The sequence below is a fragment of the Etheostoma cragini genome, chromosome 1 (genome assembly GCF_013103735.1).
Source record: "Etheostoma cragini isolate CJK2018 chromosome 1, CSU_Ecrag_1.0, whole genome shotgun sequence".
Taxonomy (NCBI): Eukaryota; Metazoa; Chordata; class Actinopteri; order Perciformes; family Percidae; genus Etheostoma; species Etheostoma cragini.
In genome coordinates, this window is record NC_048407.1 from 32063358 (window position 1) to 32078337 (window position 14980).

Sequence of the window (14980 nt, forward strand, 5' to 3'; positions counted from 1 at the left end):
TCTAGACCTACTCTATCTGTGGGGTCTTGAGACAACTCTTGTCATGATGTGATACTATAATTCAATTGAATTCAGCTGAACTAAACTAAAAAGGTGTCTCTGACTGAAGTGAATTAATATACAGTATATTATAGTCTGAAAATAGAAAAAGAAAAATGAATGAAACAGAAATAGTTCCAGATGTTGAGACGGAGGGGAGGGGGAGGGGTTGCTGCAGTTCTGCTAATCACCAGTGTAGAAGAGTGACTGTCTCCTCCAGATGTGAACCAGGCGCCTGTGTGCATATCTAAAGATTATGTACTGTAAGAGGTGAGCGACCATATAATTTCTGTCCTGTTGAACCATGTAAAATTCCACAAGCAAAAAAACAGCTCTATTTTGTATTTTTGTTGTTGTGGGGTTAAGGGCAGAAGAATACCCGATAACTCACACTGGGGGGGGGGATTAAGTCTGGGGAAAAAGTCATTTTGTGGAGAAAATGTATTTTTTCTTCTTCTTGTTGTGACCCCTTTGATATGCATCTTGGACTCAATAAGCAGCATGTTTTCAGCAACGCGAGGTACACTCTAAGGTCAAAGGTATGTGGACAACCGAAACATTACACCCATTATCTGGTTAGACCACCAGATGTTGGACTGCTGCAGGGATTTGTTCTCACTGATGTTGGGTGATAAGGTCTGGCTCACTCCAGGTCATCCTAAAGGTGTTGGATGGGGTGGAGGTCATGACTCAGTCACATTCTTCAAAACCAAACTGGGAAAACCATTTCTTTACGGAGCCGGCTTTGTTCCCAGGGGCACGACATGCTTCTCACAGTTCGATTAGCTTTAGCCGAGACCAAAGGAGCACAAACAGCCCCAGACTGGACTGATCTGGACAGGTGTGTCCATGTCATTTGGTCTCATAGGTCACATGTGGGTATTTCATCAATTGACAGCTTGCTCTCACATATTTCAGAAATGTCCTTTGCTACAGTCTATCCTATGTTGTGATTTATATCCCTATCCCAATAAAAGTTTGCATAGACATTAATATTTATTGATATGACCTTCTCACTCACCAGTTCTTGTTCCAGGTGTGTGCAAAAGCTGTGATTAGGGTGAGTTGGATAAGGATGAAGGCAAATCCTCCCACCACACCAACATAATGCCAAGCTGGGAGACAGGGAGAGAAAAATAATTGGGATTTAATTCAGGGAAGCAAGAGAAGAAGAGAAAACAGAGAGAAGGATAAAAAAGAAAAAGAACATGCCGTGAATCATAAATCATCTCTGATCTCAGCCGTGTATCAGCTTCAGTTTTATTGTTCCCAAACAAAATGAAATCAAGCTGCGGAGATTTATGGTGCAATAAGAGTGGTGTGTTCAGGAGCGGGCCTCTGCTGCCCTCTAGTAGGGGTCAGCAGGAGGTGCACTTAAACGCATCATCTCCATCATCACATCCACCCCTGTGTGTTCTTCCCATCAAATTTGAAAATCAACAATTTTGTTGATGCTTTTTATAGATGTTTTTGCTTTTTTTCAATGTTTGTCACTAACTTATTAACTTTAGTTTACAGTTATTTTTGGAATTCATGGTCCATTAACCTCATTTATAGGAAATTATCCCTAATCTTTGAGTTAGAAAAGCAGAAATTAGGAATGATTTAGACTAAAATGAAAGGAATGGATGTTGATGGATAATCACAGACTGGAATATATCAACTTTTACTCAATACTAGTTCAAATGCTAGAAAAATTGAATGAGACGCCCCAAAATTACCCATCAAAATCACCCCAAAGAGCGTTGTGTGGAATAAACCATGTTATTTCGGGTAATTACAATTGGGTAATTAAAAAGAACATTGATATAGGATAAAGGGTCAACTTGACCCGAGGACAACACGAGGGTTGATTCTCAGTTTGGGTTTATTTTCAGCAAACGGCGTCCGCTCGGAGTCTCACCGTGCAGGAAGGACTCTGTTGGGATGAAGAAGGCAGCGGTGCACGTCGACAGCAGAGTGATGAACTTCAGGAACCAGAAGCTGCAGGTGGACACACAGAGACACAACACAAACGTTAGGTTCTAATTTTAAAATAATTGAACACTTACCTACTTTAAAATAGTTGCTTGGTCTTCCATGAGGACATTGCTTTGAACTTTAAAGCTCTGTATCTTGGAAATATACCTCAAAGTTGGCTGAAAGCGGACAAACACTAAATGCAATGCTGGTGGCCAGTAAAAAGGCTATTATCAGAAAATGGCTACTACCAGAGTGTCCGAAGAATGGGGAAATTTCTTGAGTGCTGGCAAAAGTGGTACAACCATGTCTCAAATGGCCTGTTTTGTTTACAGATTTGTCACTATGGTGTTATTTTTGTTGGTATATTTGTATGCTTGTTTTGGTAATCCCATCTTTTCATTGCAATACTTGAATAAGAGAATATGTAAATTGTTTGTACGCATGATCATATACAATTTTTTGCTTCCCGATTCCAATTCTGATACCTGAACTTTGCTTATTGGCTGATACCGAGTACGGATCCAATACCAGTGTGTGTGATATACTTTATTATGTTTTAACAGCTGCTGCATGGATGTTATATGATTTCTGTGTTTGTTGTCAACCTGGCTCAGGTTACTCTGTGAAACATGAACAATCACAAGCAATGAATGACGGTCAGTTATAACGGAAACAAAGTTGAACATGAACAAACTACTTTAAAGCAGTTTTTCTTTAGGGCTTTATTACATGGTATCAGATCGGTGCATAAACTCCAGTACTTCACTATACGATAGCAGCACATTACAGTAGGTAGTATCAGAGGCGAACATCTCTACTTGTTTGTTATATAAGTAGTATGTGAGGTTCTGAACACTAATACAATACAACAAAAAATAGTTGCTTGCAAGATTTTTGGATTGCTAAATGACCTCTGATTTTGGTCCATATTAAATTGCTTTTATAACAGCCAAAAATGTTGTATTCCTAAACCTACAGAAAATTTGCTTGTACCACTATAAAGGTACAACCTGCAAAAATGAAAAAAGTTGCCTCTTGCAGCAAAGAAATAGTCCCAGAAGCATCCCTCGTTATCACTAAACAACTGAATCTCCACTAACAAACAACCAAATCCCTTATGGATATTTCATATCAGTATTGTCTGTTGGCTAAATGTAGCACTTTAATTTACTTTATCAATTGCATACAGTGTGTATCGTATTGTTTTTTTTTTAAGTAACTGAGAATTACATTATGCATAACTCTTTATTGACATATGTGAATACGTTTCTATGATCAAAGAATTACAGATAGTCTTTAATTCAATCCTGCATGTCCATGGCACTCTCTCTGCTCTTTCAGAGGACATACAAGGTTTCAGTGGGGCACTGGGGCACTCCCTGACCCCCTTACCGAACATGTAACCTTTGCCAGGCCCTGAACCTTTGCCCTTGGCACCAGTAACACTCAGAGGGCCAACAATCTAATCTGTTAAATCCTAATCTGGAACACGTCACCGCTCTAATCAACTGCTATGGAAAGTGTGAGAACAAAGAGCTTTAAATAGACCAGCATGCAGGTCAGGTGAGCAAAGGGAGTAAACACTTAGTCCTTAAGGACTGCAAGGGAGTATAGTATAGTAGAGAAGTGTTTAAAGATGGGTATATAGTTCAAGAGAGATGTGGAAACATTTCTGGATGGGATCAGGTCCAGTCTTAAAGCTGAGGTAGCTCCTCTTGGCTCTGTTTCCTGCTTTTAAAAAAAATCCATGTTGGGAGACATTGACTTTGGCCAATCACGGGTCATTTCAGAGGGAGGACATTCCTGTTGACTGTACTTCAAATGCAGATGCAGATGCGCGTGCACATCACCTCACATGGTGAACGCCTGATTCAGAGGCAGGAATTCCTGCTATTCCAGCATTGGCAGCAAACTATACTCACAGACAGACCTCTTAAAAGAGATTAAAAGAGAGTCTCAATTAACCAGCGTCTTGGAGTTTTGGAGAGAAAATATTGCTAATAGTTTAGCTTTTTGCTAACCATAGCCAAAGGCTCACCGCTGCGGCTAACGCTCACAGCAGTGGTTAGCAGAAGGCTTTTTCTCTTCATCTCTGAAGCACTTTAACGATGTTGACAGGTTTTATTCCTAAACATGTATGTGGATTACAGCATGTCTACTCAAAGGGCTTTACCGGCCCACGGGTTAGCAAAGCACACAGAATTACAGAATTGCCGCTTGTCGTTGTTATGGCAACGGCAGTAGGGATGGCGGACGGAGAGGGAAGAGCTGAAGGAGAAGGGCGATATTTTACAATTCTGACATTTATTTTGCCTTTTCTAGTAACCTGCCTATTCACAGTGTTCTGATTCAGAGAAACGACATTCAAGTTCGTTGTACCATCATTTAGAGTAAATTCCCAGGCTTTACTTAGGATTTTAAGGGCAGGAAGATTGAGTGAATGTGTGAAAGGTTTTATTCTGGATTTTGTGGTAGATTTGGGAATATGAAGAATCCAAAGAAACTGGAAGAAGGTGACATTTTCAGTCCTTTGTAGCTTTCTTTCTAATTCCCTGTTTGTCAGCAGCATCATTAAAAAATCATATTTTGGCGAAACATTTGGACACTTAATAATATGTTGTAGGATGGGAGGTTTGAATTTGTCATTTAAGCTGTTTTGTTGTTTTGAGTCATTACCTTTTTGCTGCTTTCATGTGCAATTACAACACTCCACAAACTAACAGTGTTGTATTCATGATTTTCTACTGTAATAACATGTCTAGTGTTTGCCTTAATCATGTGTAATAATCCATTTGAATGATTACCAAAATCTGAATGCCATGAGGAAAAAAAGATTCACTTTCTTTAGGAGGAACACGTTTGATGAGGTTAACTCTGTAGCACTGACCCGTTGTGTATGAGCGCTCTGAAGTCCTGACTGGACTTCACGTCGATGAGGAAGATCGCCATCATCAGGTAGAAACAGGAAGTGCCGAAACAGACTCTGTATACCGCTGAGTAGCCCACCAGCATCTCACAGTGGCCCCCGCCATGCGCCTGGTCACACACCATGTTAAAGAAAGGCACCTGAAACACACACACATTCACACACACACACAATTTTTCAAAAGATGCTAAGGTGTCTTGGTAAGATTCAGTGATGATAAAATTATTTTATCTCTAATTTGCCTAGATGAGTTTATCAAAATTCAGATTAAAAGCAAATGACACTGAACTTGACGAAACTATTCTCCAAACCCCCTACACAAAGGACTTTAGTTTTTTTATGTCCATGTTAACAGTTTCAAACTGCAGTTAAAGTACTTAAATATGTAAATAATATTTACTTGTGCCCTCTAGCAGGAGGCGATTTGAGGTGTGATGAGGAGGGATGCCACACACCCCCCCCCCCCCCCCCCCCCCCTCTTGTTAGCAAAATGACCAAAATGCATCCCTCTTTGTTAACCTGCCATCTTCAGAGAGAGCGCAGGGGCAGAGAGGGTTTTTAGCTGAATATGTTAGTCTAGTCCACCTGTTTCATCGATCCTCTATCGGCGTGGGATTCATGCAAATTAGAAACTATGGCCCCTACCAAGGCTCTGAAAGTTTGATAGATCCATGGCCCTGTCTGTGGTGCTGAAGCAGCAGGCAGATTATATTCTCTGAGTCTCACCATTCTGTCTTGTATCTTTAATGTTCTCTAAACTAGTGGTCAGCAATCTCAGGCCCATAACCTGACCGATGGCAAACTAGCAGTAAGTGTGTAAAGTGAGAGAGTATTTTGGAAATGTTGATGTTTTTCACAGATATTGGCTGAAGCAGAGCCTGTTATTTACATTAGTTTGGTTGTTTTTCCTCATTCACTTTCTGTGATGACTCGCCCTAACCTGCCTCTGATTTTAGACATGTTTTCATGATTATAGGAATAGATTTAAACAGAAAACACGGAGTAGAGAGTTGCTGCAGTTTTATGGAGTTTATTGATAGGTGGAATATTTAAGCATGTAGGTTTTCAACTGTATTTCGTCTACTCTAAGGATCATCCACAGAAGGCTTAGTCTGAGGTAACCCAATCCCACAGTTGAGAATAGACAGGAATGAGTCTATCTATTAGAAGGGTCTCATGAATAAGGAGTGGTTTGATGGTAACACTGTGTCCCAGAAATAGATAAACTGACATGTGTGTGGACAAGAAGAAAAGTATAAAAGAGGAGTTGCTCTGATATTCATTGAGACACTTTGGGTTCAGACGTGAGTGTGTACAAACATGAGTGTGTACCCAGAGTGTCTCTCTGAACATCAGAATAACAGTTATCTTCCTTGTTCAAGATTGAATGCATTTAATCTAAAATGATTGGACTCGTCATGTGTGCAGTGTCCGCCATCATTTCCGGTCATGATTCCCAGATATCATTCCTCTTACGTGTAACCAAGATGGCTCTCAATGTAAAACTGTATCAGGTATTAAAGAAATGCCGCATATTTAATTTTGCTGCATGCTCTTGGCTCTCTTAAAGTCACATTACAGTAACTCTCAATGGGATTGATTTTATTTTACTCATTTATTTTTGGCTTCTTCATGTACAGTATGCCTATTAAAAATGGCTGGTTTGCATTGTTTCTGTTAGCTAATGAACGTGTCTCAGTTGAACTTACTTATTTATTGAACTGCAGCCAATCACAAATCATCTTGGGCTATGCAAAGACTGCAGAGTTCAACTTTAAGGTCTCTGCCTCCTCACTTGTGTCAGTGCTTATGTACAGAATAATTACAATTTTGAGTGCTCTTTGTATGTTGCCAGCTTTCCAGGAGATCATTAGTCGTAGTTATATTCAGTTGATTTCTTAGTGTTCTGGTGGCATTTAGTACTCACATTTTCCCTGACGAGCTCGGAGACGGTGCGGGACAGCATCAAGCAGGAGACGGCGCAGCTCATGATGTGGAAGAGGGTGTACATGATCCGCGTGCTGGTGGAGGATTTGACCGGAGGACAGAAGGCACAGCAGAGCGAGCAGGGAGCCGGTCCACAGCAACAGCATATCTGAGGAGAGGATGGAGGCAGCTCAGCATCCCAAACAAAACCTTCACACAGTCTAACAACCGGACAGGAAACAGCCTCCACCAAAAAGGAAGGGCGAAGAGTGGAGGTTTGGGTTGTGAAAAACAAACAAATGCAATTGGACGTCCATGAAGCCAAGATTAGAAAAGTAGATTGTTATTTATGGCTTGAGTGGCAGGAAAATGACATGTCGAAATGGTGAAAACTGCATTAGACTGAATTTTTGGGGTTGGAAGTGCAAGCCACAATGACAGACATTTGAAATGTTGATTTGCATGTACACAGGATTTAATATACTGCACATGTTTGTACTCAGATGTGTTTTAGCATACAGTCACATCTGTATAACTCTGAACTTTGTGACAAAAGTTTGTTCTCTCTTTCTTGTTTCTTTAATTTTTTCATGTCCACATACACTGTTGACCATTACAAAAAGCAAAATCAACCCTTTTGTTGATGCTTTGTATCAATGTTTTTAACTTTTTCTTATGTTTGTGTACCTTTTTCCACACTTATGATGTTTTTTTTTTCAATGTTTATCACTAACTTATTAACTTTGGTTTACAGTTATTTTGGGAATTTATGGTCAATTAACCTCATTTATAGGAAATTATAATACTATATACTGTGATAATCACAGACTGGAATATTTCAACTTTTACTCAATACTATTTCAAAACCATTTCAATGTTTTTTTGAACAAATGCTATAAAATTAAATAAGACGCCCCAAAATGAATGAAAGTAGAGATTTGTACTTGCCAAAGAGCGTTGTGTAGAATCAACCATGTTGTTTTGGGAAATTACATTTGGGACCTTTGATACAGGAGAATGGGTCCATTTGACCCAAGGACAACATGAAGGTTGATATAACACATTTAACTACTCATCTCCACTCTGGAGAGACTAACTAAAATGTTTTAGGTTTCAGCCTGCAGTATCCATGGCAATACTCAAACAGCACATGCACGGTATGTGATTGATGTGTGGCTGCACTGAGTCCAGGACTTTAAACCGAAGCTGTCTGAGGACTTGGAGGTCACTGTGCCAGTCAGACAACTTGCACCGACAGAGTGTTTGGCAGCAGGGCGATCAGTTTCAGATTAATCTAATGAGTCCAACTAACATCGTCTGGCTGGTTCAGACAGATGAATTAGGGCTGTGGACGACAAGACTTCAGCCCGTCTCCGCTGATCCTGAACTAATTCTAAGGTGGCAAAACGTGGACGCACGTCTGTCTCATGCTTCAGCAAAGTCTGTTGTAGGACACATCCATCAGCTCGTAATGTAATAAACACTTGGAATAAATCAAAGTCCCAGTGCATTATTTTTGTAGCTATTTGTATACATGGTTCATGAGTTTTCAACAGCTTGAAATGTTGACATGATGGTGGTGTTAGATGAAACTTCAGAGAATCACCTTAGTTAAGACAAGTCACCCTGGGGGAATGTAAAGGTCCAACCAAATGTCACGGCAATCCATTAGCTGTTAAAATATTACAGAGAGGACTGAAGTTGTGGACAGACATTTTGTCCACATGTCCACACGCAGCACTAGAATGGCTAACAAGTGTTGTGTGTGTGTGTGTGTGTCTCAAAGCCGTACATGTCGTCTTCCTCTGTGCCATGAAACCACATCACTGAGCCACACTGTCAAACTGGACGCCATGTTCCTTCAACAACACTACATCAACAGCATTTGACTCAATCCCACACACACCGTCCTGCAGGGACGTGCACAGGTATGGACTCTTGTTGCCCGGGCCCCTTTGCCCTGATTGGCTCAGCTGCCCCACTGGAGAACGAGCCTTAATGAACTTTTCTTTCTTTCTTTCTTTCATTCTTTCTTTCTTATTCCTGTTGTGGCTGCATCAATACAATACGCCCATCGTTAGTAAAGTTAAATCAAATTCATTGCCATTTCATTCAGTCTTGTGTAATTTATTTTGTCCTCAGCGATGCCCTCTGTCCCCAGTCACATGACTTTGTTTATGTTCTGACACACGGCGCACGAGAGGGAAAGACCTTCCGCCATCACGTGAATTTTTGAAGTTATGAAGATGATTACAAATGCCCTGTGAATAGTGGCAAAAAATCCACTTGAGCTTTGAATGATGGTGTAGCTTCAGCTCGGAACATTTGCATCACAGCCTTATATTAACATACGATGCTATGTTATCAACTGAAGCTAAGGACAGCCTCTGTAGCAGCAGCAAGCTAACAAACTGTAGCCACATTTCGTCTGTTACATTAGTGTGTGCTCTGTAGGGAAGAGAGGCTCAGGGAATGGTACAGCGCTGTGTTCATGTGACATTATACGTTTTTAACAATCGCTGCTCTGGCCTCTGCTTGGGAGAGAGCCATTTTGTTGTTTTTCTGTGTTTCAGGTTTGCCACCTCTGAGGGCCTGATTGTCCACAGGTGTTACCAATCCAGTCATCAGCTGGCCTGCATAAAAGCTCCTGAGTTGAAGACACCGCCCCTTCCTCTTTCCCACTTCCTGTTGTGCTGAGAGTAGTTGGTGTAGTCAGGACTCTCTGTTGGTGCATATGATCTGTAAACTTAATGACTTGATGTCTGAAGCTGGTAAGGGTTCTCTGCCATTTGTTTTAACCCCTTTTTTTCTCCTGTTTTGTGGTTAGTCAGGGAGTTTAGCATTGTGTGTTTTGGTTTTCTCTATCTGTAGCTCAGTTGCCATTTTGTTTCCAGGTAGTATGAGATTTTGTTTGTTGTTTTGGCCTTGGAGACCCTGACGTTTTAAAGCTTCTATTTTTGTTTGGGTTACCCATTTTATTTTGTTTATCAACCATGTATATATACTTATGTGTGTATAGAAACAATGTAAATACATATAATTTACGTAATAAACATACTTGGTATGTACTATGACTTGTTAGTCTCTCTTCCATTAGTTTGAGCTGTGGGTTTGTGTTACGTCCTAGCTTCCCCTAGACGTCAAACGTAAGGGTCGTAACAAATATGTTACGTGAATTTCCAACCAACCATCAGATGTAACGTTGCAAACCTGATAAAAGTCACCTTTACTTTCTTTGTTGTGAGATGGCATGTAAGAATTAATGTCCGAATTGGTTTATGTAGTAATCTTTACTTAAAAAAAAAAAGAAAAATGTATTGCCTACTGTTAGTTTTGTGTGCTACCTATGCTTTCACAACAAACGCCACTAAAGAAGAGAAAGAAAAGCTTAAAGCAACACTATGTAACTTTTCCCGCTTTGATCCCCTACAGGTTGTCTCAGTAACACTACAGCTCGGGTGGTGCCAGCTGTACGTAGTGTTTCAGAAGAAGAAGTAACTAAAACAACTGCAGTATTAGCCGAGCTGGATTAAAACCACCAGCAGGCCGGGTGCAGGTGAAGCGTTTCATAATGTCATGCAACCATACTACATTACTCATTTAATCTGAAGTACAAAGCCTGTTCTCAGAAGCATTTTTTTAAAGTGACTATATGTAACTTTTAGTTTGTGTTGATTTCCAACAGACAGATGACAATGAATTTACAATAAAGGAGTATGTTACAGATGCACTGTTGCATTTCCAGTGGTGCATGCAGTAACTAAGCCTACGTTGGCTGTATGGTGAGCTAAACCAGGTAACGTTACCACTTTGTCTGTGTGACAAGCCAAAGCAATAAGACATTGTTCCTGCTGCCTCGAATAGGCTACTCACTAGAGCATCCAATGTGGATTAATCTGCTGCTGAAAATAGTCCCCATACAAATGCACTAGTTCCTTCTTGTTGGTTTGATTAAAATCTACAGTGACCAGCTGTTTTAAATGACTAAACCTGAAGATGCACGTCTTCTGTAGGAACGAAGGGGTTTGCAACTGTACCACAGACATGGGGAAGTCAGAAAGTACTGAGAGACAGACTAACGCATTGTTACCTCCACCAAGGTGGTAATGTTTTTGTTAGGGCTTGTTCATTTTTATTGATATTGATACCATTTTTGAGACCGCTTAATCTTCATCAATACCATTGTTGGTACTTTATTTGGCGGAAAGACAAGACGACAAATTCTTCATCTTAACAGAACTGTTGCTCTTATTGCAAAAACCGTCAGTCTGTGATTGTTTGTCACGGTTTGTTTTACCCTGTGAGCCCTAAGGTGTTTTTTGACAACTTTTGGTCACATCTCTGGAGCATCACAGGACATTTTAAATGGTGGTTATCATCAAAGCTAGCAAGGATAAATGACTGAAAAATCATGAATTATTGACATAAAGTGTATTGATCTTGGATGTAACGGTTTTGATTTATTGCACACAAAAAAAAATGATGCCATTTTTGGTCGTGTACGACAAGCTTCGGCTTACAATTTTAAAAAGCTGGTAGAAAGTTTTCCATAAAACTAATGGAAGGGTGTAGCAGCGGGCAAGGCATGAATTTTGGAGCTGATCCGTATCATCGGGTGCATTCACCAATTACTTTTAACTTTCATTAACATGGTGAATAATCAGAAATATAGGTTCCCAACCGGGAAAATTCCCACTGCATTAACATTGTTAGACAGGGCATGTTAGTATTTCACGTTTTTCCCACTATTTACACAACTGTTTTAGCTGAAAATCATCAGTCACTTTAGTCTACATCCTCAACGTTCCCCTTTCACAGTTCCTTCAACGCTGCCCGAAATTCCGTCGGATGCCGCGGCACCGTGGCTCCATCCGGAGCTTAGCACCGCCCAAGACGATTGGGATTGGTTTGAAGAGATGCCAATAAACAACAGCACATTTTTATCTCGCTGCCCCAGAACCTAACCAACTTTAGACAAACAACTCTCTAATCAGGAGCTCCAAAAACATACATCTACATTTGTGAACACTGGTGGATTTACTATGACTGAAAGCAAGAGGTGAAATACAACACATTTTTCATTAGGTTACATTTTCTTGCTCAGAGATTACACACAGGCCTGAACCACACACACATGCTCAGTACTTCTACATGCACTAATGGAGAGATGTCAGTCTTCCCGGGAAAAGACGCCCCGAGCAGTTGGGGGTTCTGTGCCTTGCTTAAGAGCACCTTGGCAATGCCCAGGAGGTGAACTGTCACCTCTCCAGCCACCAGTCCACCACCATACGTCTGGTTTTGGAACCAGCGACCCACTCCCTACGGACTGAGCTACTGCCACCCCCGTGGCAGGATTTTTACATAATCATCCAATAATAAGCAGGAAAATAACACTGAAGAAGGCCATTCTGCATAACAAGTACTTTAACTGTTGATGCTTTGAGTGTACTTTAGTGACTGTAATGGAGTATTTTTTCACTGGCATTTATTTAAATACAACATTTGAATGCACCAAATAAACATCTTTATTTAAAAAAAATCTGTTAATATTTCTGTAGCGTTTTCAATAATAAATTCCCTTTACCAGTAGTGTTATCAAAAAAAATATTTAAAAAAATACTCTTGTCTAACAATCTCCTTCAGATTCCAGCTGCAGTGCCTGCCACCTGTGCTGCTGCCCAGCGGCTCTCACCTGATAGGCCACCATGTTGAGGAAGTAGTTGTAGGCGCCGCTGCTGTTCATCCCCTGAGAGGCCGACATTGTGCCTCTAAACTGCTTTTCATCGACCACGACCACTCTACATTTGGCCATGAACTTCCAGCACAAACAGGTTTTTTCTCAGCTGGCATGCAAAGATGGCATCCTCACATCCTCCAAGAGGCCAGAACACAACTTCTAACAGGCCTGACAGGGACAAGAGAAAGTAGTCCAGTAGGTTGTCCCTACATGCTCGATATCCTGGATTAGCAGTAAATCTAGTCCGGCTGGGCTTCCTGTATCTGAATGCCTCAGCATGAGCAACGGGTCGGCCTGCTCTCAGTCCAGCCTCGAAGGGGAATACTTTTTTTTTTTGCCCAGGTCCTGCGTGCTTTCACTCTGCGGCTGTGTTGGGTGCTGCCAGAAAAGAGGGAGAGGAGTTGGCAAATGCCCGGTGCCCTCCCCCTTCCTCCCTCTTCCCACCCGGTCAGATTAGGCAAAGAGTTTGTGAGGGGAGGGGAGGGACCATGTGTCAGTCCATCTGTCCGTCCCTTCCCTTCCCCCAGCGCTGCACAAACCCCATAATGCAATGGGATTGGGCAACACTGGTGATTAATCCAGACTAACCAAATTAAACACTTAACCCTGTGTGATTTCTAGATGCAGCCTGAGACTTCACAGCCCCTTATCTACAGCGCCCCCTCTCTTCTCCCCCCCAGACCCAGTCCAAGCCTATGTGTGTCACTCACAAAAATAGACCACGTCCATGGCATGTAGTTTAATCTTATTTAAACAGGGACAATGCACAATTACATATTGACCTTGTATAAGAACAGGGAGAGATATATTGCACTGGGTTTGTGGTACAGTTGCTATTTTCCGCCCGTAGTCCCAGGGCAGGTCGGTAAAAACATTCAACTCCATAATCCTAACAAGTTATTATGACTGCATTACGACCCTAAAACAGTGTGGCACGTGGCATAAGCTCACAGCTTAATATTAGACAGGCCAATGGATTTTTTGGGGACTCTAATGGAAGGCTGAAAAGATACCAGTCGGAGAATAAAGACTGAGTTGCATCTAATATTTTAGCTTCCAATTGATTTTTAAAGCACTTTTTATCCCCTATTATCATGCAAGGCCTGCTAATAATATTGACTTTAATCCATTAGATTTAGTCTGCTTTTTTTGGATAAACTACGTGAACGCATTTGGAAATACTTATTTAATAACATTTGTTTTTTACATGCAGCCTTGCTTTTGTTCTGTGTGCTTTTTAAATGTGTTTCATATTCTTATTGTTTGTTTGAAGGTAGTGGGCTTACTTCAGTGGTGGAAGACAAATTCAAATTATGTAAATATAGCAACACTATAGCATAAAATACTCCATTACAAGTTGAAGAACTGCATTCAGAATTTCACTTAAAAGCACAGAAATGTTAGCAACAAAATGTCGAGCATCAAAAGAACAAGTACTCATACATCAGATTGGCTTTAGTCACTGGATCACTACTAATGATGTATGAATATGTAAGCAGTACTTTATGTTGTAGTTGGTTAATGTGGAGCTAATTTTAACAACTTCATATACTTTTGGAGGTTTAATCTCTAAACTGATTGTATGTATGTAGGGCTCTTCAGTAAATGTATTGAAGTGAAAAGTACAAGATTTCTCTCTGAATTGTATGAAGTGGAAGTATGATATAGCATAAAATGGCACATCCGGACACATTGTCTAGCTACACTGGGCAGTTTCTGTTAAAGAAATGGGCAAATAAAAATGAATGAATACATTTTGAAACGTTAACAAACAAAAAGAGGATTGTTTTTACAAGCTCAGATGTCAGATATTTCTGCAGACCATGATGTAACCTTCTATGGTTGAATTATTTTACATAGACACATTCTGTAATTTCTGTTTATTTCTCACTTTCTTTAGCTTTTTCAAGTTTTGGTGACATCGTCATTGATCAGTAGTTTTCAGTTGAGACGTTTTGCAGTTATTGTCAGCGCCATTTACACATTCTGTAATAAGAAATACTCAATGCTGTATTGTAAATTGTAAATTTCCTTGATATTTCAATTTAAAAAAACTTTCCAGAAAAAAGTCAAGTCAACTTTTTTGTCAATTCTGCAATATGGGCCAGACATACAGAGCAATTGACAAGATGTTTCTCTCCAACCCACGGTGCAATAAGGACAGGTACATATAATAATAACATAAAACATGAGTAATATGTTCAAATGAGAACATGTAGAAGCTGTTTGGAGCTGGATGTGCAGTATGTTGAAGACTGACAGCAGTGGGATGAAATGATGTGTCTGCTAGCTGTTAAAAACCAGTGATGGTGCGGTGAGAGCGCCAGATTAGATGTGTGTTAGTGAGTGCGCAGGCAGGGCGGAGCGCCGGGATAATCCTCTCGTTGTTC

The 14980-nt window shown here is 40.5% G+C and overlaps 1 protein-coding gene across 2 annotated transcripts in view; it reads right to left on the bottom strand.

Annotated features, from left to right (window-relative positions):
• The window catches only part of serinc4 (serine incorporator 4), a 33824-nt gene that overhangs the window by 14320 nt on the left and 4524 nt on the right, over positions 1–14980 (bottom strand). Inside the window, exons 1-5 of one of the 2 annotated variants that reach the window (XM_034863362.1) lie at positions 12546–13036; positions 6855–7022; positions 4889–5067; positions 1943–2022; positions 1061–1154 (exon numbers count right to left, since the gene is read on the bottom strand). In XM_034863362.1, coding sequence (XP_034719253.1) covers positions 1061–1154; positions 1943–2022; positions 4889–5067; positions 6855–7022; positions 12546–12665 — 641 coding nt within the window. In that variant the 5' untranslated portion in view covers positions 12666–13036. Of the gene's footprint in view, positions 1–1060; positions 1155–1942; positions 2023–4888; positions 5068–6854; positions 7023–12545; positions 13037–14980 lie in introns of those variants that run through there. The other variant, XM_034863442.1, reaches the window with a different exon arrangement.